Genomic DNA, 25145 nt, shown 5'->3' with positions numbered 1-25145 from the left:
TCTTGATTTCAGCTCAGGTCATGATCTCATGGTTCATGAGTTCGAGCCCCATGTCAGGTTCTGTGCTGATGGTACAGAGCCTGCTTGGGATTCTCTCTTCATCCCTCTCTTTCTACCCTGCGCACACTCTCTCTCAAACTTAAAAAAAAAAAAAAAAAAAAAAATCTACCTTTCATATATCATCCCTGTACATTAGTAAAATTGAAAAATGTATTATCCTCCTGCAGTAGCTTTTCTTCATATTTTTTTTCTCATGAGAAATCCGTTTCCTCTCATCAAAATAGGTCAAAAGGCCCTCAGTACATACCACAAACAAGAAATATTATCAGAGTTCTTGTGCATAAATACAGGTATATTTCGTAAACAGACATTGAAAATTGCCCTCAGGGAGACAGCACCTGCTATTTACAAAGACTTGAGCCAAAAGCCAGAAAAACCATTTTCAGCACAGATGTAGGGGGACTTTTGGGTTACCCTATATTTATATCCTTTATCTTCAATATCCTTATTACATAAATAGGAGCAGGTGGTGGTATCCCCATTTAACATATAGAAAAACTGCAGCACGTAGAATTCATGCATCTCTTTCCAGGACCGGGCAGAAATTGAACCCTAGTTCTTGACAGCTGGTCTTGATACAGTGACACAGAGCCATAAATAATTTCATATGTAAGTTTAGAATCAAAAGTAGTTACTTAAAATGAATAATAATGTTAAGCACAGATTAGGTTTAAAGTATTTATACTACAGAAAATGTTTAGTTCCCTTTATTAATTTTAGAATAGTAATATTCCCCCCTTTTCTGCTTTTGCAGAAAGTAGAAGGAAGGAGGATTAGTGGATAATTATATTGCTGATTGCAGCACCTGTGTGTTATTTCTTTTGATTGGCTGGTTCTGTATTAAAGATTCCTACCAGCTAAAAGTCTCCCTCATCAAATGGCTTTTTGTTAGCTAGTTTTGGCTTAGGTTGTTTTAAATTTACAACAAAAACCTTCATTTAAGTTAAACTTGTACTTTAAATTTTGTTTTTGAATTTGTTTACCATTCCCTTTTTATCTCACGCATTTCAGTTTTTTAATTTCAATGTCAATGGCAACATGCACTCACAATAGGAATATAGCTTGAGCTATCCTGTTTTTGCTAGCTGTCAAGTTTGTGTATATCACCCAATTTATAGGTACTAATAACTCTTCCCTAGAGAGTTGCCTTTTAAGGAATAAGTGTTCTAATCTATTATGAGGAGATATAGGAATTAATGGCTTTGGATTATGGTTGCCATTGCAGATGCTAACAGCACTGTGTTTAACTTTATCATCATCTCAATCACAAAACATCCTGTTTATAGATTCGAACTGTGGTTTAAGTGTTAAAGTTCCTTGTGTCTCCTTAATATATATTTTCTAAAAGGGGGGGAAATGTAAGTACTATAGATTAAGTTAGTTTGTTTTGATGTTGTTGTTAATCTGGCTACATCAAACCTGGAAAATTATAAAGAATATTTAGCTTTTAGAAAGTGAGTTACCAAAAAAAAAAAAAAAAGAAACTTTCAGACATTAGCCTGCCTAACATGTGATACATGCTGCAGTTTTTCATTTAAATTCAACCATTAATGATTGTTTTCACTCTGCCACCTAGACTTGAATTATTAAAAATCATTTTTAGAAAGCATCATTTTACGTAATGAAGATTAAATACATTAAATAAACACATCATGTGTTTTTATACAAAATGAATACATTATAGCTGGATAGTTTTAGTTTGTATAGCTTTATATTTGGGTTTCTTCAGAGTTTTGTATAGTGAAATAGAATTACACTGCAAATGTATTTTACGTAGATATTCATTTCTTTAATAAATTTTACTACATTGGAAATATTCTCCTGGCTTTAGAAATATTAACATTTGCTTTCTTTCTGCCTAATTCTTGTGTAAATATAATAAGATAAAGTAAAATATTTCATTTATAGGCCCTCTGAAAGTAGAGCATTTTAAAAGCAGGTAGGTGTCTCCACCCTACTTTTCATGAAGCATTTTACCCATTCAAGCAGACTTTTAAAAACAGCTTGTTTTGATAGCAGACTGTTCTCCTGTGGGCCTTCAGCCTTTGCTTCCTGGCAGCACCTTTGGTGCGAAAAGAGAGTGATCAATTGGGAGACTATCAGTGCCAGCATGCATAGAGTGATAAGTTAACACACCACTGGGAATTTCTAGGGCCCACCAAGATACTTCACTTCTAATGTGCTAACAAGCTCATTTTTCTACCTCTTGCCTCTTCAGTTATTTTTTTTCTCAGAAGAGCTTAGAAGTTGAGTGCATCAGGCATAATGAAAAGCTCTGTAGGAGGGAGAAGCAATAACCCCATTTTTCCCTTTTCAGCCAAATAGAAAATTAGTTTCTGGTAATACACAAAGGCCAGTATTTTTTGTACAAGGGGCACTGCTGTGAATCAAAGGACTCTATTAACTGCAGAAAATTCGGCAGCTGTGAATCTCCCCCAATGAAAAAAGTACTTTCCAACAAGTTGTGAGATATGTGGTATTATTTAGATTGAACCATCAGTTACATCCTCTTCCACTTATAACCATATACCTCCTTTTAAAAGTGTGCCTATATTACTTTTCTAAGTTAACATTCAAAAATACCTACATGATTCTTCCATAAAATCCTTTCCACTGATCATTTAATATAGCATCTTCTTCTGTTGCTACCCATTTGAGAAGAATTCTTTTCAAAGTTCAGTCCCACTGTACAGAACTGAAAATGATGGATTGCAAGAAATTGGAATTCAGATTATTTCAATATTTAATGCACAAAATAAATTGTAACGCAAGAAAAAGTACTTAAGCCATTTGGAGGGCAAAAGACATCACAGTCTAAGTACCTACTGAATATAATCTTACCTTTAACTCTTAGCCTTTTTCCTCTTCTTAATCAATAACCTTTTATAGATGTAACTGGCTGTGTTATCTCCAATTGAATTACCACTTCAAATTATCTTCCTTACAAATTTTTTTCTTGGTCTTGGTTGTAGACTTGTTCTACAATTTCTAGAAATGTAGAACTACAGTAATCGAGTAGCAATTTTTAAAAAGAATAAAGAATTTTGAGGAAAAATATTAAAATGGGTTTTAGAAACAATGAAGAAAAACTAAAAGGCAAATTTTTATTAGCTTTATACGTCTATAAATGTCTTATAGAAAGCCTATCAACATAGCACAAACAGTACAGTGGGAAAACTTCTGGAAGTTGTAGAAGAAAGGTTAACTGATTTCTCAGTTCAGGAACTGTACGACACGAAGTCAGCATGTGAGTTTTTCCTGATAATTGTATGTTGCTGCCTGCTGCTCTACATTTTGACAGCCATTTCCATAGTTGCTTTCGTGAACAACAGAAATATTCTCTCTCTTTCTCGCCCTCTCTGTGCTAACAGCACAATCAGGCCTGCTGAAACAGGAAGCCTGGAGTGGGTTGTTCAAAAGCAACAACACTTCAAGGTACTGGTTGCTTGTCAATAATATCAGAGAAGAAAATGTGGTGAAAGGGAAGTACAGTATTTTTCTGTCAGTGTCAGTGCCCTGTAGATGCTTTGTTAGACAGTATTTAGGAGTCCCGTGGACTCTTTGCAAATATTCCTGCTTGTTTCAGTGTTATAATTGACTAGATATTTTTTCCTGACATACAGATTCAACTATGTATTTATCTTAACCCCATGGAGTTATTCGAGGATTACAGCAACAGTAGTCCTCCATTCAAAATGAGAACAATTGTTGGGAAAATATAGGGATTTTAGAAAAAGAAGAAGATATGCAGGAATTTCTCACAATAAGTCTTTACAAATGAAAAATAGAGAATTTCAGACAGTATTTTAAACAGCATTCTAATATTTATTGTGTGGCTTTTCAGAGCAAATCTGTAGATTGAAGCCGATTTAACAAGATAAAATGAGCCGAGGCTGACCTGATAGCAGTTGAATCCTTTCTCAAGTACATGGTTCCCTTCATTCTTCCAACAGTTTAGTGGTAGTATAATTCTTTCCTAATAAATGTCTCTAGGTTAAGCTGCCATTTATATGATATCCTGAAGAGTAAACTTATGTTAAAAACTGTATTTTTTACTCTTTAAAAAGCCATACTTTTAAGTGGTACGCAAGAATAGTGAATAATTAAGAAGTAATGGCTTAGCAATCATAGCAGTCCTTTTTGATAAGATCTGTTCTTTTCCAATGTAAGCTGCATTTAAGTACATCCTTAACTGAAGGAAATCAGCTATGAGGAGAGAGCACGATACCTGCAAACAATTGTCCAGCATCATTTAGAACCAACGACATTTGAAGATTTTGCAGCACAGGTTTTTTCTCCAGCTCCCTACCATCATTTACCATCTGATGCCGGTAAGATTAAAAGCAAGTTTTAGTTACTTGTCATTAATGGAACTTGAAATGCAATACCCTTTTGTTCTAAACTCTTAAAATAGAAAACTTACTTAAATAAATTTCCTCATTGAAACATTTTCATTATTTAATATTTGAATTTGGCCTATAAATTTAATGTATACTTTTTTTGACCTAAATGCAGTTCCATTAAAAGTCAACAATCTTCATAAAAGTACATGCACCACATTTTATCTGAGCTACTGGACAGTGACTGTTGTGTTTCATGGGATCATTACTGAAGTATCTGCAAAAGAAATACAAGTTGAGTACACATTCTCTCTCAACTTTAGAGGATCAAATTTTATGGCCAGGAATATTGCCTTATCTCTAATTTTACAAATAAAGTTAAATAATTGTCTAGGTTTAGAAGTACTTGGTACAGTAAATTATTTTATAATATTTCAAGATTATAAGAGGGTACTGCATTTTTACAGTTAACTAATTTTGAAAAAAATCATTAAGAAAATAAATGACTCATGGCCTTCCTATTCTGTAATACTTTGCACTCCTTATGATTGTTTCATTTATTTTATTTTCCCTCTTTAGATCATTAAATATCAGTTCTGTTTATCTGAAGGTAAGACAAAGTGTCAACCAAAACACCCTTTGTTCTTCCCCCATTTCCTTTTTAAAAAATTAGCAAGTGCTAAGCTTGTAACTCAAACAATAAGCAAACTTAACACTGCCCTCATTCATACTAAACATTTCAGAAATTGTCACTAAATTTCTTCCAGAATTATACTTACTAACCCAGGTCTGCATGAAACACTAACACTGGTTCTGGGATAAAAATAACTAATAATAGAACCACCCCCTTGGTTGAAATTAGTCACACCTTGTTGTATTGACCTTTTTTGTTTCTCAGCATGAAAAAAATAGTACTACTGAGCTGATGAAATGGTGTGTCTTTGTATTTTGTAATGTTTTGCATTGTTATTGAATATCTTAATTCATCAGATAGTTATTCTGTGGTGTGCTTTGCACTGTACTGGGCACCTGAAATACAAAGATGACTATTTGAATGGTGTTCAAGGGAACAGGAAAAAAGAATACAATATAGTTGAAGTTCATCCCAAGAAGCCTTCAAATTCTTATTATGATATATAAGTGTTCTTTATATTAAATAAGTTTAAAAGGCATAGTAGTCCTTTTCTGGCCTAATTTATTTGGGGGAAAAAAAAAAGACTAAATCTCAATTGAGATTTAGTTGCTAAAATTAAACTTTCCATTCCTGTCATCATGTAATTTGCCATTATAAAAATAATATTACCAAAAAACTTAGAGCCTTTTCAAAATTAATATAAAACACTATCAAAGAAGAAAATTATATAGACTAGGTTGAATCTTTTGAAAGAGAAAGAGGTCTTAAGATTCAGTTCAGTGGATTGACACTGTCTAAAATTACTTGGTTTGGAATGAAGAATGATGGTAAAAGAAAGATATTAAAAGTAAATTAATGAACAAAATAAAAACTAGTTAAATATAACTGGAAATTTCATTGTTTAGTAATAGAGAATATCTGAAAAATACTGAGCTACATTATTAAAATAGATATGAATAACACTTTCATGTATCACATAGTTGAATCATAAGTTTCACAACTGAAAAATATTAATAGGACTATATTCAGACTAACTTTCCCCCTTAAATTTATAAAAGCCATCAGTTTTCATATTGTAGTTTTTTTACCAACTGGAGTCCTTCATATTCTTCTTAATGTTCTCATATTGTGCATTTGGCCAGTTACATAATGTGGGAAGCAGTAGTCTCACTTTCTGAGGCATAGTAACCAAGTCAAGGTTCTGTTGGCTTCATTTTTTAATGTATTTTACTACTTTATTAAAACTTAGTGGCGCGCCTGGGGGGCTCAGGTCATTATCTCACGGTTCATGAGTTCAAACCCCGCATTGGGCTCTGTGCTGACAGCTCAGAGCCTGGAGCCTGCTTCAGATTCTGTTTCCATCTCTCTCTGCCCCTACCCCGTTCGTGCTCTCTCTCTCTCTCTCTGTCAAAAATAAACATTAAAAAAAATATTTTTAAACTTAGTTATATCAATAGTAATGAAGATGTGTATTTTAACATAAACTTAATACTATGCTACAAAGTATTTACTATGCTACAGAGTATTTTCAGTTAATTTTTTAAAGTTGTTTTTGCCCTCAGGAGCCATTATAAAAGCATGCAATCTAATTTTTAAAAGGGTGTTGTTATCTGTAAATGACTTGTTCCAGTATTACTGAATACATTTTTTTTTTGCAGACTTTTTAATACTTGGGAAAGATAAAAATTTTTAGCTAGTGGTTCTCAATTCAACACAATAGTATAAAATTGGAATATTTGCTCTTTTCTATAGTAGCAAAACCATTATGATATCTGAAGAATGATTATCTTTTTCTTCCAGTCATCCAAAATTTTTATCATAAACCACCCCATACATGTAGAACTCCCTTTAAAGTACTCCCTATAAGTCAAAGTGAGAGAAAAAAGAAATGAAATAACCACATAATAGCAATAGGGACCTGACTTTTACATAATAGTGTGAAGTTTTTTAGATTTTTACTTTTTTTTTTTTTTTATTTATTTTTGGGACAGAGAGAGACAGAGCATGAACGGGGGAGGGGCAGAGAGAGAGGGAGACACAGAATCGGAAACAGGCTCCAGGCTCCGAGCCATCAGCCCAGAGCCCGACGCGGGGCACGAACCCACGGACCACGAGATCGTGACCTGGCTGAAGTCGGACGCTTAACCGACTGCGCCACCCAGGCGCCCCTAGATTTTTACTTTTAAGCATAATGATAAAATTCAATTGTCACACTGAAGAAATGCATTCGAAATTGTAATTGAGAATCAACTTTAGATATCCTATGCGTAACCCATGTATATAAAATAATGCTAATTGATAACAAATATAATCATTTGAAATCAAGTTTTAAAGAAGTGCCAGTATGACAATCATGTAAAGAGTATAATCTGTTCTTTCTAACCAATCCTATAATTCTATTCAGTGGAATAGTGTAGAAAACCACTATTTTTTAAATTTACTTGGTTCAAGATTCTCTAAAACCTGCTTTCTGGTTAACACTAATGTATCAACTGTTTGACATTGAAATCCAAAAAAGATACAATTTTTAGTGTTATTTAAATTAGTATGAAAAACATTTTTGGTGTGTCATAGTTGATCCATAAATTTCATAACTGTATTTTCTCAAAAGGGACTCTGTGACAGTAGACTGATACTTAAGGGAAATTATTTTTATCCCTAAGGTCATTGAAGGAGATATTGTGATGTCACACTTTTGTTGATCTCCCATAACTACATTACCCATTATTAGATTTTTCTTGTCCTTTATTTTTAAAAAAAATTATAGGAAAAAATCCCTTTATCTTTGTCAGGCATGTGTGTGGAAAATATCAAAAGTTTTACAGTGGCCTCCTTTTTTAACTTTATGTTCATGAATCTCTCTCCTCTGACTCTCAACTTTAAAGTTTAAAATGAATTTTAAAATGAAATTACTTCTTTTCTTGGCCAGGTTACATTGGTGGTCCAAAAATCTAAGTATTTTTCCCTAACATCACACTGTCTTTTCAAATCAAGTCTTTTTTTTTTCTTTAATAAAACAAATTCTCGGATGCCAGCAACAAGAAACAGGATCCTGTTTTGCTGAAAGTACACAGTAAATATTAATTGTCTTTCTTAATGTCAGCATTAAAAATACACCCATAATTGTTCCACTATTTTTTTACTGTCATCAGCCATAAATATTTTTGAATGCTTATTGTGTAGTCTATCTTCAGTTACACCTAATACTCTGTTACTTAAATTGAGTAGATACCTCTCTTTGGATTTATTGTTTTTCTACAAATTAGAAGTTTTAGTACTCTAAATATTAGAAGGTTGATTGGTGTTTGTCTCTATTATGCATATATAGACATACATAAATATATATCTAATACACATACCACTTTGTTGAATTACTTTTAGGTTCCTTTAGGTTACATATAGGTTCCTACTTAAATAAATGTGAAAATTGTAATAAAATTCAAATATTTCTATACCATCAAAATAAGAGATAAAGTGATAATGAATACCTAGAGTAACATCTAATCTTCATTCTAACTGCAGTTTTGCTCTTAATTCACAAATATGTATTGCCACATGTAGATAGGACAGTATTATGGTCAGATCTATCTCTTTAAAAGTTATTTTAAACTTTCCTCCCCTTTTCAGGCTTTGAAATGATCTGAAAGAACACACTGGAGCTCCTCAGAGGATAGTTATTTTATACATATCCTAGATGTTATTATTATTTATAAGTGCCAGTAGGAAAATCAGTTTCCTTCAACACAGAACATAAGCTATATATTTGTTATGTTTTTAAACCTGAAGTTGTAAGCAGTCAAATGTATTTTGAACTTGAAAATTTGGCTTATGTCTTGTTGACCAAGAGGCAAATAATATTAGTCTTAAAGTCCACTAACCTTTTGTGACAATAATTACTAAATTCAGTTTCCACATAGAACATTCATTCAGATGTATAATTTTTGTAGTGAAAATAATAATTGAACAATTACTGAGTGCCAGGCACTGTGCTAAGCACTATACGTGCATTCTCTCATTTAATCTTCGCAGCAGTTCTGGGGGCCTGAGGGGTAGGGGGAGTTTATCCAGAGTCACCTGACACTTGGTAAAGCCAGAATCTGACTTCATAGTCCATGATCTTAACTATTATAATTACCTGTGTAATCTAAGTATTTTCAGTAACTTCTTGCTGTTGAAATTGCCCTACAACCTGTCATATTTACAAATTAGATATTGTTAAAGATTCTCATTTTAAAGATTCTACTTTTCCACCCATTGAAAAATCTTTTTTTTTTTTTTTTTAATAGATTAAAGTTGCCATGGGAGAAGTATGGAGTATGGGCTTTGGAATTAGACTGATCTGGATTTAAATCCTAGTTCTGTTATTTATTATCCACATAGACTCAAGTAAATTAATCTCTTAAACCCAGTTTCTCCATCTGTAAGGAGATAAAATATGACACACTTTAGACTGACATGTTCTAAATCTTCAGTAATGGCAGTTTTTTATATCTTCATTCAAAATTAAGCCACTTTATTTGCCTGTATTTCTCTACTGTTTAATTTTAGGGGTGCCTGGCTGGCTCATTCGGTAAGGCATATGACTCCTGATATCAGGGTTGTGAGTTCAAGCCCCGTGTTGGGCATAGAGATTACTTTAAAAAAATAAATAATGTGTTGTTTCCTTTATGACATCCAGTGGTAGTGCATACGTGCTAATCTTTTTTTTTTTTCAACTTTTTTTTTTTTTTTTTTTTTTTTATTTATTTTTGGGACAGAGAGAGACAGAGCATGAACGGGGGAGGGGCAGAGAGAGAGGGAGACACAGAATCGGAAACAGGCTCCAGGCTCCGAGCCATCAGCCCAGAGCCTGACGCGGGGCTCGAACTCACAGACCGGGAGATCGTGACCTGGCTGAAGTCAGACGCTTAACCGACTGCGCCACCCAGGCGCCCCCGTGCTAATCTTAATCACTAATCAACTCCTTTAACAATATTAAAGCAGTAAGATTATTAGGGTCATCTGAAAACTTTAATAAGATTATATTTTGTGGGACTACCAACATAAGAGTGGGTAAATTCTTTAATTTTCTCAAAACTAAACAGTATGTTGTGTCCTCCACATTTCAATGGTTATATTTTGTAAGTGGTAATTTTCATCAAAAATATTTCTAATCTCTGTCTCTTCCAGTCCTCATCTGTTCTGATTCAAAGTCTGTTAAATTTTACTCTTATCTGTTTAATAGCTTTATTATTTATATAGCTACACTTACTGTATACCTGCTGTGTGCCAGATCTTTGCATATGCAGTCATTCATCCCTCACAACTTTGCAAAATAACTAGTATTGTCTCCATTTTACAAAAAAAGAAAACTAGATCAGTTTACCCAAGACCCAAAAGCTAGTAACTTGCCAGACTTGGCATTTAACCTGGGCCTGTCTAACCCATCCCCATATTCTTCCTAAAACATCACAGTGCCTCTTAGTTCAGTATTCATTGGATCTACTTTCAAATTCAAAGTATTTTTTTTTTATAACTTCAGTGGTTTTAAATGGTCATACCTGTCAGCAAGCAGTACAAAGCCATGATAAATAACAATCCACTGAGTTCCCTTTTGTAATCCGTATAGACCCCAAAGCCGTGTTCATTATAATCAGTGTACAAAGACAGAGTATGTGAGTACTATAAGAATATTAGAGATACAGTACATAGGACCCCATAAATACTTTTTACTTGAGGATATATTAATAGAAATGATTAAAGCAACATTCTTTATGACTCAGGTGATAGAAATCAATACTTAGGCAGACTAGGGTGTGAAATGAAGGGTACGTATTACTGTATTCTTTACATCTAAAATTGAGATCTACTGTAAATTATTTATAGAGTTTGAGTATGCCCAGTATATACCACAAATAGCATTTGCCAAAACTGAAGAGGTACTGATAAGCTATATACCACACATGCTAAAAAGCCTGATTTGACTCTCAGTTTATTGAAGGGGGATTTCACACTGCAGGCAGTAAGGGAGACATGGAGAAATTGCTGTTTTTGAGGAAAATACCCTTTGGTTTTGGCATACTCTAAAGCAGTATTCTCCAGTAAAACTTTCTATAATGATAGAAATGTCCTATATCTGCACTGTTCATTATGGTTGCCACTAACCAGATATGGTTGCTCAACACTTGAAATGTGGCCAGTACACCAAGGACCCACATGTTTATTTTCACTTAATGTTAATTTTTAGTTTTAGTGTGGCTATGCCTACCTCTTTGGACAGTACAGCTCTAGAGATCTTATGACTTAGTGATTATGACAACCTGCCACCAGTACAATGAGCACTTTAAAAGGTAGATGTTTACAGAATCTCTCATAGACTTTTTTTCTTTTCTTTTTTTCCTATTTGAACTTGTTAGTTGGTAAGTATAACATTTGAATTTACAAAGCATTGTCCATTGTTAAACATCATCACTCTAATGCATTGCATGCCCAATTTCATAATAAAACTTGATTACTTCTCTGCTCCTCAATTAACACCTGTAAAATTCTGCAGTGTCTCTCATATCTGTTATCTGTCTTCTCTTTTGTTTTCTCACTTCTGCTCACTACTCCATTTCTTCATTCACAACAAAGAAAGAAATGCAGTGATAGTTCTCTTCCTCCCAAAACCTCCGCTAGAAAACATTGGCCATCTCAAGGTAAACAGCCATGGGAAGGCCTCTCATGATTGGCCGGGAATAATATGCATTACCAGAAAAGCATGAGCTACCGCTCTTCACCTTCCTTCTGCCATCCGTCTGCAGTGCTTCCCTAAAAAGGGCCATGGATTCATATTCTCCTCTAGGTTTTCCAGTATGGGTCCAGTATGAACCAATTCAGATCTTCAGGAAGAGTAAAGGTGAACAGAAATATATTTCCTTCTCCTTGTGTTTTGAAGGCCAACCTCATTTCAGTTAGAAAACAAAGAATTGTTGGAGAAATTACTTTGAAAAGAAGGGCAATTGGACCTAGATTCCAAGTAGTGAGAAAATATTTCTTCCCTGATAATATGTTTGTTCTGAAGTATAATTGTAACGTTTCACCTTAAAAACACTCTGAAGTATTCTACCAAGATAGATTCTTAATAATACATCTCTGTGAGATCAGTACCCCTTATTGAACAGTTTTGTTCAATATTCATAACTTCAATTTAGGCACAAATGTTTCATTATATGGAAGTGTTAGTATGATTATTTCCACGCTTGAAATTTCTCTGAGGTGCTCCTTTGGCTAACAAATATGCCAAAAGTTTTCCTGCAGAGTGAAGAAATGTATAATAAGCCTGCAGCCTGTGTGAGGTGTTTGTGACATACATAAAGAAAATGTTCACATACATAAGGCCCAGAAAATCTGGATTAAAGTGTCTTAAAATATACAGAATTTTTAAATTTTTGTTCTATTTTCAGATTTTTTTTTTTTTGGAGGGCTTTTATTTTTAATGTAATTTCTTATTCAGAAAATATCTGAGGGCCTATAGTGTGCAAAGTTCTATAGCATTGCTGTATATTAGAGAATCATAATTCATAGAAATATGGTGCAGAGGTAAAGATACTACTTCGTAAATAACACAAAAAAATTTCCAATTTGAATTTGTTTTTCCTTCTTTTAATGTTTGTTCATCCTACTGGTTATTTACTTGCTGTGACTGGATGGAGTAACTGCAAAAATTTAAGTTAAGGAAAACAAAAGCATTACTTATCTCTTCTAAATGGAAGACATTTTGAGGGGTCAACTTGTCTTTTATTAAATTTCAGATAAGAGTTCTTGTCTTCCTCCTTCCCCTAGGAATTTATCTTGCCCCTTTCTAAAAGCATATTTAAATACCCAGCGTCTATAATGGTCTCATTGTGTTGAATTTCTTTTTAGAACCATTCGGTGCTGTTGTTTTCAAGTTTGAGCAATGGAGACCCTTTTCTTGGTTATACCCTGTACTTTAGAGATAGGAATTGGTCCTTCTCTCACCTGCTTCTTCAGCCCTTCCCTGCATGCTAATGATGCTTTGGATCCCTGTCCTGTCTGGCCCAAAGATTTTGCTTCCCATTGCTTTTCCTGAGGAGCTCTCTGGTTAGTCCTGGCTCTGGAAACAGTGATTGGTGCTTTCTTGCTAATATAATTACATGAGCCACCAGATGACTGGGTTTTAAATAAAATCTTAGTAGGCTGTTCTAAAAGGCAAGTTTTGACCTTGCTTTTTCCCCCAAAAGACCTCATTAAGGGTTGGGATCCATGCTACAGATGAGTAGCAGATTATATCTTATGGGGTGAGAGGCCAGACGACATGTGCTAATGCTCTTAATATTTCCCACAGGCTCCTACCCAGAGATTCTATCCAGTGAAACTCCCACAGCAACGCAGGTAGACGGGGCTGACCTGGCCTCTCCAATGTCTCCTCGAACTAGCAAAAGCCGCATGTCCATGAAGCTGCGTCGATCCTCTGGCTCAGCCAATAAATCCTAAGGAGACAAGCAGCCCAGCAGTGTGATCAGCAGTAGCCACCTTAGCATGAACATAGTGTTAACCCTTTCAGGCCTTCGTGTTTGCCATAACTTGCATGTATCTTCCTGAACATTTATTTTAAAAAAACACTGGATTTAAGTAATTTGTAACTTAATAGGTTTGGGTTGTTTATTCAGTTGGTTTTTTCCCCCCCCAATACTCTAAGCTGCCATATTTTTGGGGGGTGGAGTTTTATTCTACACCCTTTACCTTCCTAGATAATTATGTCTAAGCAGTTTCACTTTTAATTTCATGATTAACTCTGAGCCAAAATATAATTGGACAGATAGTCTCATTATTTTATTTATCGTGCCCCATTGCAACTTTATGGCTCAGTAAATATATGATTGTTTTTTACAAATGTAAATTTTTAAATTTAAGCATTTGTAAAGTTATAGCAAAAGTTGCAAATCTTAATACACAGGATGTGTATGGATTATTTATGTTATGAAAATACTTAAAATAAATGCTTGTTTAGTATTCCAAATTCCCACTAACATAATTTTAGCATTAACTTTTTCTTCCCAAAGCAATGCCTCATTTCTTGGCTGTGCAGGTGATGCCATGATATATCTAATAACAAGAAAAATCACTGTGCTGAACTTTGATTTATGTTTAGCTTCCAAATATTTTTCTAATGTTTTGCTTTTTAAATGGTATCACTGTTAAATGCCATTTTTATTTTGAGATTGTGGCCCTGTATTATTGGCTGCTGGATCCTGGTGTATCGATGTTCTTTCCTAAGTACCAGAAAGAGGGTAACGGGGGGATGGGGAGAAAGAAAGAAAAGAAAACTTTTCTGATATAAATGTGTTGCTTAAATTATGTGTATTTAAAACGGGAACATGACCCAGGAGTCTAAGTTAAATATTATATTAATACTGAACTTGCTGGTGCAAGCTGGTATACATTCCACCCACCCCCCCCCCCCCCGCCCCGAGAAATACTTTCCTACAATAAATAAGCTGCTCACATTTTGTTCATATTTTGTTTTGAACGGGCATCTCCTAAGGAAATGTAGCATGACATCAGTACTAACTGCATGTGTAAATACATCATACCGGCAAACTATAAAATATAAATTATGTATCATCATTCATGTAGTATCTACAAATTTGTAACAGTGAAAGAAAAAGATACGGTATTTAATAATACAATAAAAATATTCTTATCACAATGTCTATGAGCATTGATTTGTCTTTTATATTTCTCATCTATTTGTCTTTAATATATTTTCAGACTTAATAAGTAGAACTATGTGATTAATGGAGAGATGTAAAGCATAAACCTAGGTTATCTTAGCAAATCATGAAAAATGAATTCCAAGTTCTCTAGTTAGGATACACCCCAAGTTATTGCTCAGAGATTCTACCATAGTCGTTAAAAATGCAGGCAATTTTATACCTTTGTAAGGGCTGGTCAGAAATTTAACCCAATACACTTGGTTAAAGCATCAATTAAGCTTAGCCTTCTGCTTCTTTGATTTTTAAATTTCATTTTGTTTGGTAATACACATTCAGGGGAGAAAAAAACTTTTTGCAGACAGTTTCTAAATAACCTTTCAGAGTTCCGATGCACTTAAGTTTTTGTTTTCTTGTAAATAAAAATAGATTCCTAGGAAACTGTGGAAGACAAAATTCCTATGAAAGCTTATGTAGGAGATAAACGAGTCCCTGGGAACAAGGTTAAACAGTATAGATAGTTTCCCACAACCAAGGCAAAGAATTACAGAAAGGAAAGTCGAGGTAACTGCTTACACATTTCTATGGTGCTTTCATTTTTTAATAATGAACAGCTAATGGATTGATGAAATATAACAAAATGGAGCAAAAATGCCGACTTGGAAACAGTGAAGTTAATAAGCATGGTTAACATTTTTTTCATCTTTGGATAAAACTACCAGCTTTTTTAAAGAAAAAATACTTAAAATATATTTTCTGTTGACATTTTTAGGTGGTAAAGTATCTTTAGATTTAAAGCCTTTTGGAGCTTAGTCTGTGCAAGCCATACTTCAAAGGAAATTTTTCCATTGCATTTCTGCACCATTATATGCATTTATAAAATATAATTTCTCCTGTCTGTATTCTGTCTAAATGAGTCACTAAGAATCTAAAGTAGGATACTAGCTTTGGGGAGATAAGAAATGTGGCTTTGAAAAATAGGCTGTGTTCAATGAGATTCTCAGGACAAACACAGAACACAAGAAAGCACCAGCTATGTACATTTATTTGGTGGTAAGCATCTTACAAATATGGGCTATCTGTCGAGCAATACTTAGCCAGTGTCCCAAACTCTGGCTATTAGAGCATGGGTACAGAGTGTGCACTGAATATGGTTTACAAAAAGAAATTTCAGAAACAGATTGCTGCTGAAAAATGAATATTGAATGAAAAGTCATTCAGTTCCATAGTGGATTATAGATAGATAGGTATTAACATCTTCCTTAAGCTGAACATAGTTTCATATATAACACTGTATAAGATTTACAACAGAAGGATTAAACAATTTGGATGAAACCCTACTAAAACAGTCAAACTTCCAGAAATGAGTTTTATATTTCCAAAAAAAAAAAAATCTGTTAAAGTATCTCTTCCTGAAAACACACAAAAAAGCTAAAGGTGAGAATTTGGGGGTATCTCAACCCCCTCCAAGTAAAGTAGCACCCTCTCCACCTCCAAACACTAACTTAAGAATGGACTACTAATACTTGAGAAAGAGAACGTTTACAGGGAGATCCCCATATCCCCCAAAGCGCAAACATCCCCTTACATTTCCTGCCCACAGGCAGAGGTCTTGAGTCTTTCCCCAACCCCCTGTACGTTTGGCACCAATCACATAACTTTTAATTCACAGAATATACAATGCAAGAAATCTGACCCTATTGAGACAGAAACTACATAGGCGCCTGCAATGGCAAGAAAAAAAAAAAAAAAAGACTACCATTTTTGGTAGTTAGAATCATTTGCAGATATTGAGACATGCACGTATTCACTACGACTTTCCATAGGAATTACAAGTCATATAGGATTCGTTAGGGTCTCCAGAATGAGGGGGGAAATCCTATTTTCGTGGGGTAAGAGAGAAGGCTTTTAAAGTGACAGTCCTTGACCGCGAATGTTTATATCATATACATACCTGCTCTAGAGAGGGATTTTACATTTCGCTGTCCGCTTCTCTGGCGGAACATTGACTACTGGGAGTTTTAGGAGAGAAAATATAGGCAGCAAAGAGGGTAAACTTGCAAATTCAAGAAATCCCCACAGAAATTCCCTTGCTCTGTTTCCTCCAAAGCCAACCGCATAATCTTCCTCATCTCTGTCCTCAACAGCCAGGCCGCAACGGCATCTGCAGCAGCAGTACCTGCCGACTTTCTGAGGGGTGGCACTTATTTATGTGCCGGGTCAGCCCCGGGGAGCTAAAAAAAGTGGAAGGGCAGTGTTTGCACGAGAAAATTTGCTGAGCACTCCCGTCGGATGCCCCGCCTGGGCTTGGAGCTTCAGGGGGGGCCCCAGCCAGAGCAGGCAGGAGCAGCTCCTCGCGGACCGCGTGCCACAACCGGTGCTTGTCCCTGATGTCTGCGGAAGGGAAGTGGGCCCCGCACAGCGGGCAAGCGAAGGCGAGCGGGGCACCGTGTTCAGAGCCAAAGCCCGGGGCAAGTGCACGAGCAGAGCCTGCCTCGTGAGTGCCTAGGTGCTTGCGCAGATAGGCTTGGCGACGGAACTTTTTGTGGCAATATGGGCACATGAAGATCTCGGTTCCCCCGACACCACTGGCACTGCCTGGCCCAGGCACCCGGCGCCCCAACATCCCCTCCGTATAGGGGACCTGAGGCAGCGGTGGCTCGGGGTGGGACACCTGGAGGCCCGGGTGTGGGGCGCTGTCCTGGTGCTGCTCCGCCCTGGAGCTGTCCCTCGCCTGAAGGTGCTGATCCGCCGTTTGCTCTGCCCGGCTGTTCTCCTTCCCCTCCGCCAAGAAAGATGCAACAGCCCCAGAGTCTGGGGAGGCTGAGGAAGGAGGTGGCTTCCCGTCGGCTGAAGAGACTGTGGCAGCATTTGCCGCTGCGGGACGGGGCTTGTGCCAACGGCGATGGGAGGCGAGGTTCGCAGGGCAGCTGAAGACCTTGTCGCACTCAGGGCAGCGGTATTCGACGCGTACGATGCGGGAGCAGCGGTGCTGAGCCAGAGCGAAGGGGTCCGCGTACTGCTCCTTGCATAGCTGGCAGATAAACTCCCCCAGTGGCGTGCGGCTGCCCCCCAGGCCCCTGGACGGTGCTCCGGGCTCCTCCTCCTTGATCTTCAGGCCCAGAACAGGGGACGTGGTCACTTCATCTGCGAAGCTCAACTTCCTCATGGCCTTTGGCTTCTTGACTCCGGCGGCCGCGGGTCCAGACGCGCAGCCCGGAGGTGCCTTGGCACGGCGCTCGTTGCCAGCGGCCCGCTTTAGGCCTTGCAGGGTGACCGAGAGGGGAGCAGGGTCTGGATGGAACTCTGGCTCTGGGAATGGTGCCCGGAGCGGCAGCAGGAACTGCTCCCCGGAGGTCGGTGCAGCTGCTGGCGCCGCCGAGCTGGAGAAAGCAGCCACCGCGGCGGCACCCCCGGGGAAGGACTCTGCAGAGACGGGCGAGCTGAGGCAGCGCTCCAGGAATGCCCGGCGCAGCTCCACGACCGCCGGCTTGGTGGGACTGGGGCTGGGCCCGGGGCCCTCCCTGCCATCCGCCCTCCACTCCGCAGCACCTTCCTGCCCGCCCTCCCCTGGGCTCACCCTAGCCGCCTGACAGGACGACCCCGACAGCTCGCGGGCTGCCGCCTCCTCCTCCAGGGTGGGGGGTGCCACCTGCTCCGCACCTGGCTGAGGAGCACTGGAAGCCTCCTCGGGGAAGGGCGGCGCCCCCTGGGGCCCCAGCAGTGGGAAGATCCGCTCAGCTAGGCGCACTCGGTAGGAGCCCCCTGTCCGTTTAGTTCGCTTTACCAGGAAGCCCCTCGGCATGGTGGAGTCGGGAGCGCTCTGGGGGCAAGGAGTAAAGGGGGCGCCGCGGGGGCTGAAAGCGGACGAGCACCGCAGCTACCCGAGCTTCGCCACAGCCGTCATGGTCATGCGTGGGCTGCCTTTATAGCTGAGATTCGGGCCGGGGGACCACCGGTAGCCTTCAGGCTGGGCCGGCCAATCAGGAGTGGGAGCGGGCGCCAGGGGCGGGGTTTTCGCCTGGCTGGGCTCTCAGGGGTCCAAGAGGCTGGCTGCGGCGCGTGCCCCCACCCCACCACGCAGCGGCCTCCCGCGCGGCCCCAGCAGCTGGCTTCGGGGCTGCCGCCTCCCCCTGCCGCCCACCAGCGGAAGAAGATATAAAAAGGTAAGGTCCGGAGTGTGAAGAAGCTCGGTACTCCCTGCCTCAGCTGCCTCCAAGGACCGTCCAGGGAGCCGGGCGGAGAGGCAACCGATGGGCGCCCTCCTTTCGGGCCGGGCCCCTGATGCACCCCACCCCCGACACGCGTGGGAGTCTGAGGGAGGCCGAGTGGGGGGAAGTCGAGGGGAAGGGGCTGCGGACAGCGGGTGTCGGGAGGCAACCGAGTGGGTGTCCGCCGGGGAACGGGTTAACGTCCTCTGCCCTTATTGAGCTGATGAGAAGCTGCGACCGAGCGGCAGGCCGGCTAAATCCACCGCCCTGTGCCTACACTTGACGGCGGGAGCACGTCTGCCATCCAGTATCGATCGACACTGCGCGCGTCTGTGATACTATGAGAATTCATCTGGGAAGAAGGGCTCTCAGTGCGGGAGATCGTGCGTGCTGGCAAGCCTCTGGAGCTCAGGACGCCAGCCGGTTTCTGGACCCTGGTCCTCAGGGCTTATAAATGTCCCCTCCCCGATGGGAAAAGGAGTGAGGAGGGGAAAGTAGGATCTAATTTTCGACTGTCCTCAGATAAAGTGGTTTCTCTGTTCACACCTTCCACTTGTACTACCCAGAGACATGACTTAGTGCCTAACTGACCTGTTTAGCATGGAGTAGATTGAGTGAGAAATACTGGCAGAATCAGGATTTCATCTGCTTCCCCTTATACAAGTGATACTTTGCAAAAGGTGTGCTATGGGCCACATTTAATAGATTCTCATCCTTCACTCTGTAATGTGCCCAGCACTGTTTTAAGCACTAGAAGAGATGTGAAAGTTTCTAACACTAGCTGAACTATGAAATGATTAGAAAATATGACAAATGTATAATTAAGTGCCAAAAGTCCATAATATAGGTAAGTACAACGTGAGAATAGGAAGGGGAAAGAACTCAAGTCTCCTTACTAAATCAAATTGGAGAAAAAGACTGAGCAATGTAATTTTAGACTACAGATATAACAGATGTAGTCATCAATAACACACATCCTCAGATCCTCTTCCTCCTCCTAAGGTGAATGAAGTGTTTTTACACGGAGTGCATTATTTTGGGGACGCTTGGAAGCAATTATATATTTGTATCATTAACAATATTTTAGGCATTCTACTTAAGGAATCTCTAATCTTTTCACACATACACACCAAACAGAAGGAGAGGGGATTTTGATGAGGGGATTGATCCACAGAAGTTAGGTAAATAACTTGCAAAAGTCACCCAGAGCTCAGATTCGAACTGAGGCCTGGCTAATTCCGAAGACTTTTCCACCATACTAGTGACTTCAAACTATTTTTTTTTCTGGTCACATCCCACAATAAGAAATATATATTATGGTACACACATGTAACTGAAACAAAAATTTCACAAAATAATATTTAGTTTACCTAGGTATAATGCATTCTTGTATTTTCTATGCAATTATATTTTCTTTTTTAAAATGCTGATCATAGCAAACAAATTGATTTCATGACTTACTAATGGACCCCCAATACAAAAAACACCTTCCATTAAAAATCATGAAACCATACAAAATGAAATAAACTTGATACTTTATAGTCAAAATTAATATTTGGAATCACTATGTAAAATATTTGGGCCCTTTTTTTAAAATCTAACGTATTGTCAAGTTAGCTTACATATAGTGAATACAGTGTGCTCTTGATTTGGGAATAGATTCCCATGATTCATCACTTACATACAACACCCAGTGCTCATCCCAACAAAATAATTGAGCCCTTTAATAGTGTTGATAAATTCAGTTTCCCAAATTGATCATTTCTGACACATCAGTTTATGACTTCTATCTTCTCCTTTCCTTTCTCCTCACGGCCCAGACATATTGTGTGGTGTTGACAATTTTATGTAAGATTTTAATACTTAAAGACAGCCCCTTTCCAAGAGGGGCTTTTCCTCAGATGTATGTAGTACTGTGTAAGAACTGCTGTAAGAATTGTCAACCATATGGGGCACCTGGGTGGCTCAGTCAGTTGGGAGTCCAGCTTCGGCTCAGGTCATGATCTCCCAGTTCGTGAGTTCTAGCCCCGCGTCAGGCTTTGTGCTGACAGCTCAAAGCCTGGAGCCTGCTTCGGATTCTGTGTCTCCCTCTCTCTCTGACCCTCCCTGGCTCACATTCTGTCTCTGTCTCTCTCTCAAAAATAAATAAACACAAAAGGAAGGAAGGAAGGAAGGAAGGAAGGAAGGAAAGAAAGAAAGAAAGAAAGAAAGAAAGAAAGAAAGAAAGAAAGAAAGAAAGAAAGAAAGAAAGAAAGAAAGAAAGAAAGAAAGAAAGAAAGAAAGAAAAAGAAAAAACAATTGCAACCATATGACCCAGCATTTGTGCACCTAGGCAATACACAAAAAAATGGAAAACAGGCACTGAAACACATCCTTGTACACTGGTGTCCACTGTAGCATTGTTCAGAAAAGCCCAGAGATGGAAACAACCCAGTGTCCCACAATAGATAGATATATCAACAACATGGGGTATACACAAATGACAGTATATTATTCAGCCATAAAAAAGAATGAGTGCTGATCCATACTACAACATGGATAAATCTTGAAAACATTATGCTAAGTGAAATGAGCCAGACACAGAAGACAAATATAAGATTTAACTTAACCTGAAATATCTAGAATAAGCAAATTCATAGAGCTAGACTGTAGATTATTGGCTATCAAGGGTTGGGGAAATGAGAACTTACAGTATAATGGTTACAGAATTTCATTTGGAGTGATGAAAAAGTTTTATTAATCAATAGTGGTAAAAATATATAGTGGTGATAGCATTGTGAATGCTGTCAATGCCACTGAATTGCATGCTTAAAATTTTTTGTTATACATTTTAAAAGTGGGCATTTTTGTTATATATATTTTGCAATAAAAACTGTTCAGACACACACAGAACAAGTGGAAGGCAAAATCATGTCATATCAGACTGTGAAAACAATGTAAAGGACCAGGTCATGTAATCTGGACTTTATGTCATAGGACAGGCACAGAGAGGCATTTAAAGTTTTAAAGTGAGGAAGTGACATTTGCTTTTGAAAACGCAGGAGGAAAAATATCTTTGGGTAAACTTTCTGCTGGAGAGAGAAAGGGAAACAGATATAAGAGTCTCCTTCTCTCAGTCCTTCCCCTTCCGACTGAGAATGTGGGTCTTTTTTCTAGAAAAACTAAAATGAAGGAAACTTAAAAAGTCTAAAGAGCAGTTATAATAGAAGAATACTTCATAGAGTGATTGGCATAGAGCTGATATTCAATACATGACCATTTGAATAAATATTGTGGGTTATTAGATGGATAGCAAATGTGTCATCCAACCATCCCTCCAGCCATCCTGTCTTCCATCTGTACATCTATTCAATCACTCATCAATTAATTGTGGTATATTCTTTCTGTGATAGTTCAGAAACACAGCGTCCAAGGAGGAGTATCTACTCTGTTATTTTCAGGAAAACGAACTTGTCTAGGAGACGGCCAGGGCCACCTGGAGCTGTTATTATTCCTAACCACCCTGTTATAGAAATTTACCCTGAAATCTCTAGTTGACCCGAAGGTCATCAACATCACCCCAGTTGCCAAAGAGTTCCCTTCTATGCTGCCTCCTACCAGCTCTGCTTCATTCCTGTGTAAGGAAGGGGGCAGACTGCATGCTGCTGTGCTGTCCTCCTACAGCTCCTCCTGCTCCAGAAGCATTCTGACTTCCTTCCTACTCTACCCCCTTCCTGGAAATGCCTTCTCTGACCCCTCCTTTCTATCACCCCGTTGTCTCAGTATCCAGAGGTCATCCAACCTCCATTAGACTTTCCTGATTTTCACTGCACAAACATATCTGCTACTCTTCAAACTCGGAACACTTATCTCATATTAAGTTAGTACTATGTTATCACTATGAAACAGAGCAAGTAATAGTTAGTATACAATAATACACAGCCATTTCTCTTCTGTGTATTCAAAATAAAAGGCATTATTATTTGTTTTCACAAAAGAATTACTGTCAAGTATTTTCTAACAAATCCAATAGTTTCAGTAGTTCTCCCTCTCCACACACACCCCCTTCACCCAAAAATAATTTGATTACAACCTTTCTGGAAATCAGTGTAGCGATGTATATCAGAAGCTTTTAAAAATATATATACCCTTTAATTCACCAATTGCTTTTTTAGTAAATCATTCAAAAGAAGGACAAAGCTTTATGCACAAGACTGTTTATTACCCGTTATTTGTAATTATAATCAGAAACTGCCTTGAGTAAATCCTGATGCAGCTATACTATAGATGAGTATGTAGCCCTAAAAATGCAATGACGTAGACAAATACATATGCCATAATGTTAAGTAAATACACCATGATGCAAAGTTGCAGGTACAATAAAGAGCTCAATTATGGGAAAACAAAATGAATAAAAGAAGGCAATATGCCAAGATGTTGGAGTTGCCTCTAGCTAATAGGGATTTTAAACTTCCGTTATTTTTTTTAAAACTTTGTTAAAAATTTTGTCAGTAACCATGTGTCACTCTGATAATCAGAAAAAAAAAAATAATGTGAAAGCTGCCTTAACTCCTTTCTGGTGTTAGATGTGGTACCCCGCCCCTAGGACACTGTTGGGAGAAATGACTGTGCAACATGGAAGAGTAATTGCACAATAAAGTAGCCTCTCCAGAGCCACCTGTTTGAGCGCTGGCCCTAGAAAAGAGGTGACAAGTGTTTATCATGCCACAAGCCTTTCAGTTGAAAAACATTTTGGGGAAGAGATAAAGGGTTAAAAGGTAGAAAAATGGCTAAAAGTTAGGGAAGAGAAAGAATTTAAATGAATACTCTCCACTTAAGTATAAACTTAAGTAAAAGGGGCGCCTGGGTGGCTCAATAGGTTGAGCGTCTGACTTCGGCTCAGGTCACAATCTCACGTTCGTGGGCTTGAGCCCCACATCAGGCTCTGAGCTAATTACTCAGAGCCTGGAGCCTGCTTCAGATGCTGTGTCTCCGTCTCTCCTTGCCCCTCCCCTGCTCATGCTCTGTCTGTCTCTCTCAAAAACTGAACAAACATTTTTTTAAAAATTAAATTTAAGTAAATCCTTCAAGATCTGAACACTTTCTCCATTTTTCACTTAGAAATTATGATGAAGAGGACAGTCCCTAGCAAGATTGTGAATCTTTGATTTATATCTTTTTTTTTAATGTTTATTTTTGAGAGTGATAGCCCAAGTGGGGGAGGGGCAGAGAAAGAGGGAGACACAGAACCTGAAGCTGGCTCCAGGCTCTGAGCTGTCAGCACAGAGCCCAAAGCAGGGCCCAAACCCACGAACCATGAGATCATGACCTGAGCTGAAGTCGAATGCTTAACCGACTGAGCCACCCAGGAGCCCCTACATCTTTCTCTCTTGACAATGATATCTTCTCTCCCTTTTTAACACTTAGGACCTTTATCTGCTCTGTTATAATTTGATAAAAACCCATAAACAATGAATTGTCTCTCAAGCTATTTGCATTTTAAGCTATTTCTAATTGTGGAATAAATTACTTGGATTTAAATTCAGAAATTTTGAGACAATATTAATTGGGATATTTTTTTTGGAAGAGAGAGACTGCTTTCCCTGAAATCATAGTGTGTATAAGACAAACTCAAATGACTACTTTTTCGTCACTTGAATATCAGAAGGATTACTCAGAAGGAACTTTATTCCTTCTATTTCTCTGCTTCCTTACCTTCATGCAGACATGCTCCTATAAAAGGTTAACATTCTGGCATCTACTAGAGGCCTATTCTCCCCCAAGAACTTGGAAGTCAAACAGTCTCTCACAAGGTTCAAACAAGAGTCTTGATTTCCTCTCCTAAACATTATCCTCATCTTGGTAAATGGCACCTCCATTCAATTAGCTGCCTAAACGAAAACCCAGAAACTTTTGGTTCAAACTAAACACCCCATATTCAATCCATTGGCAATCCTTATCTGCTCTACCTTCAAAACATTTCCTGAATCTGAACACTTCTTGGATTCTCTACCACTGCCCTCTCTTTGGTCTCTCTGCATCCACCCTTATTCCACCATAATGTTTTCTTCATTCAGCAGGAAGATGGATTCTATTAGAATGTAAATCTGATCATCTCACTTTTTGCTTAAAATCTTCACTCTTTTGCTCAAAACCCCGCCATATTTAGAATAAAATCCAGAGCTCTGATTGGGCCCTGGCTGTTCTTAAACCACATCTCCCACCA

The 25145-nt window shown here is 38.4% G+C and overlaps 2 protein-coding genes across 7 annotated transcripts in view; one reads left to right on the top strand and one right to left on the bottom strand.

Annotated features, from left to right (window-relative positions):
* The window catches only part of RALGAPA1 (Ral GTPase activating protein catalytic subunit alpha 1), a 265198-nt gene extending 250469 nt beyond the window's left edge, over window positions 1-14729 (top strand). For 5 of the 6 annotated variants that reach the window (XM_053889353.1, XM_019426141.2, XM_019426152.2 and 2 more), the window contains 2 exons: window positions 4267-4391; window positions 13361-14729. In XM_053889353.1, coding sequence (XP_053745328.1) covers window positions 4267-4391; window positions 13361-13509 — 274 coding nt within the window. In that variant the 3' untranslated portion in view covers window positions 13510-14729. Of the gene's footprint in view, window positions 1-4266; window positions 4392-4979; window positions 5011-13360 lie in introns of all 6 variants that reach the window. The other variant, XM_019426147.2, reaches the window with a different exon arrangement.
* Window positions 14730-16223: 1494 nt separating this feature from the next.
* Window positions 16224-18631, bottom strand: INSM2 (INSM transcriptional repressor 2). The gene has a single exon (XM_019426153.2). It carries the CDS (start codon window positions 18532-18534, stop codon window positions 16870-16872), a length of 1665 nt encoding a protein of 554 aa, XP_019281698.1. The 5' UTR covers window positions 18535-18631; the 3' UTR covers window positions 16224-16869.
* Between the last annotated feature and the right edge of the window lie 6514 nt (window positions 18632-25145).

The sequence above is a fragment of the Panthera pardus genome, unplaced genomic scaffold (assembly GCF_024362965.1).
Source record: "Panthera pardus isolate Hobbes unplaced genomic scaffold, ASM2436296v1 HiC_scaffold_24, whole genome shotgun sequence".
NCBI classification, from domain to species: Eukaryota; Metazoa; Chordata; class Mammalia; order Carnivora; family Felidae; genus Panthera; species Panthera pardus.
The sequence above is the reverse complement of the archived record's forward strand: the minus strand, read 5'-3'. Positions and strand labels throughout refer to the sequence as shown.

What these genes read in the sequence shown, in the direction of transcription:
- INSM2 (XM_019426153.2), bottom strand. Translation starts at nt 18,534, where the DNA reads ATGCCGAGGGGCTTCCTGGTAAAGCGAACTAAACGGACAGGGGGCTCC.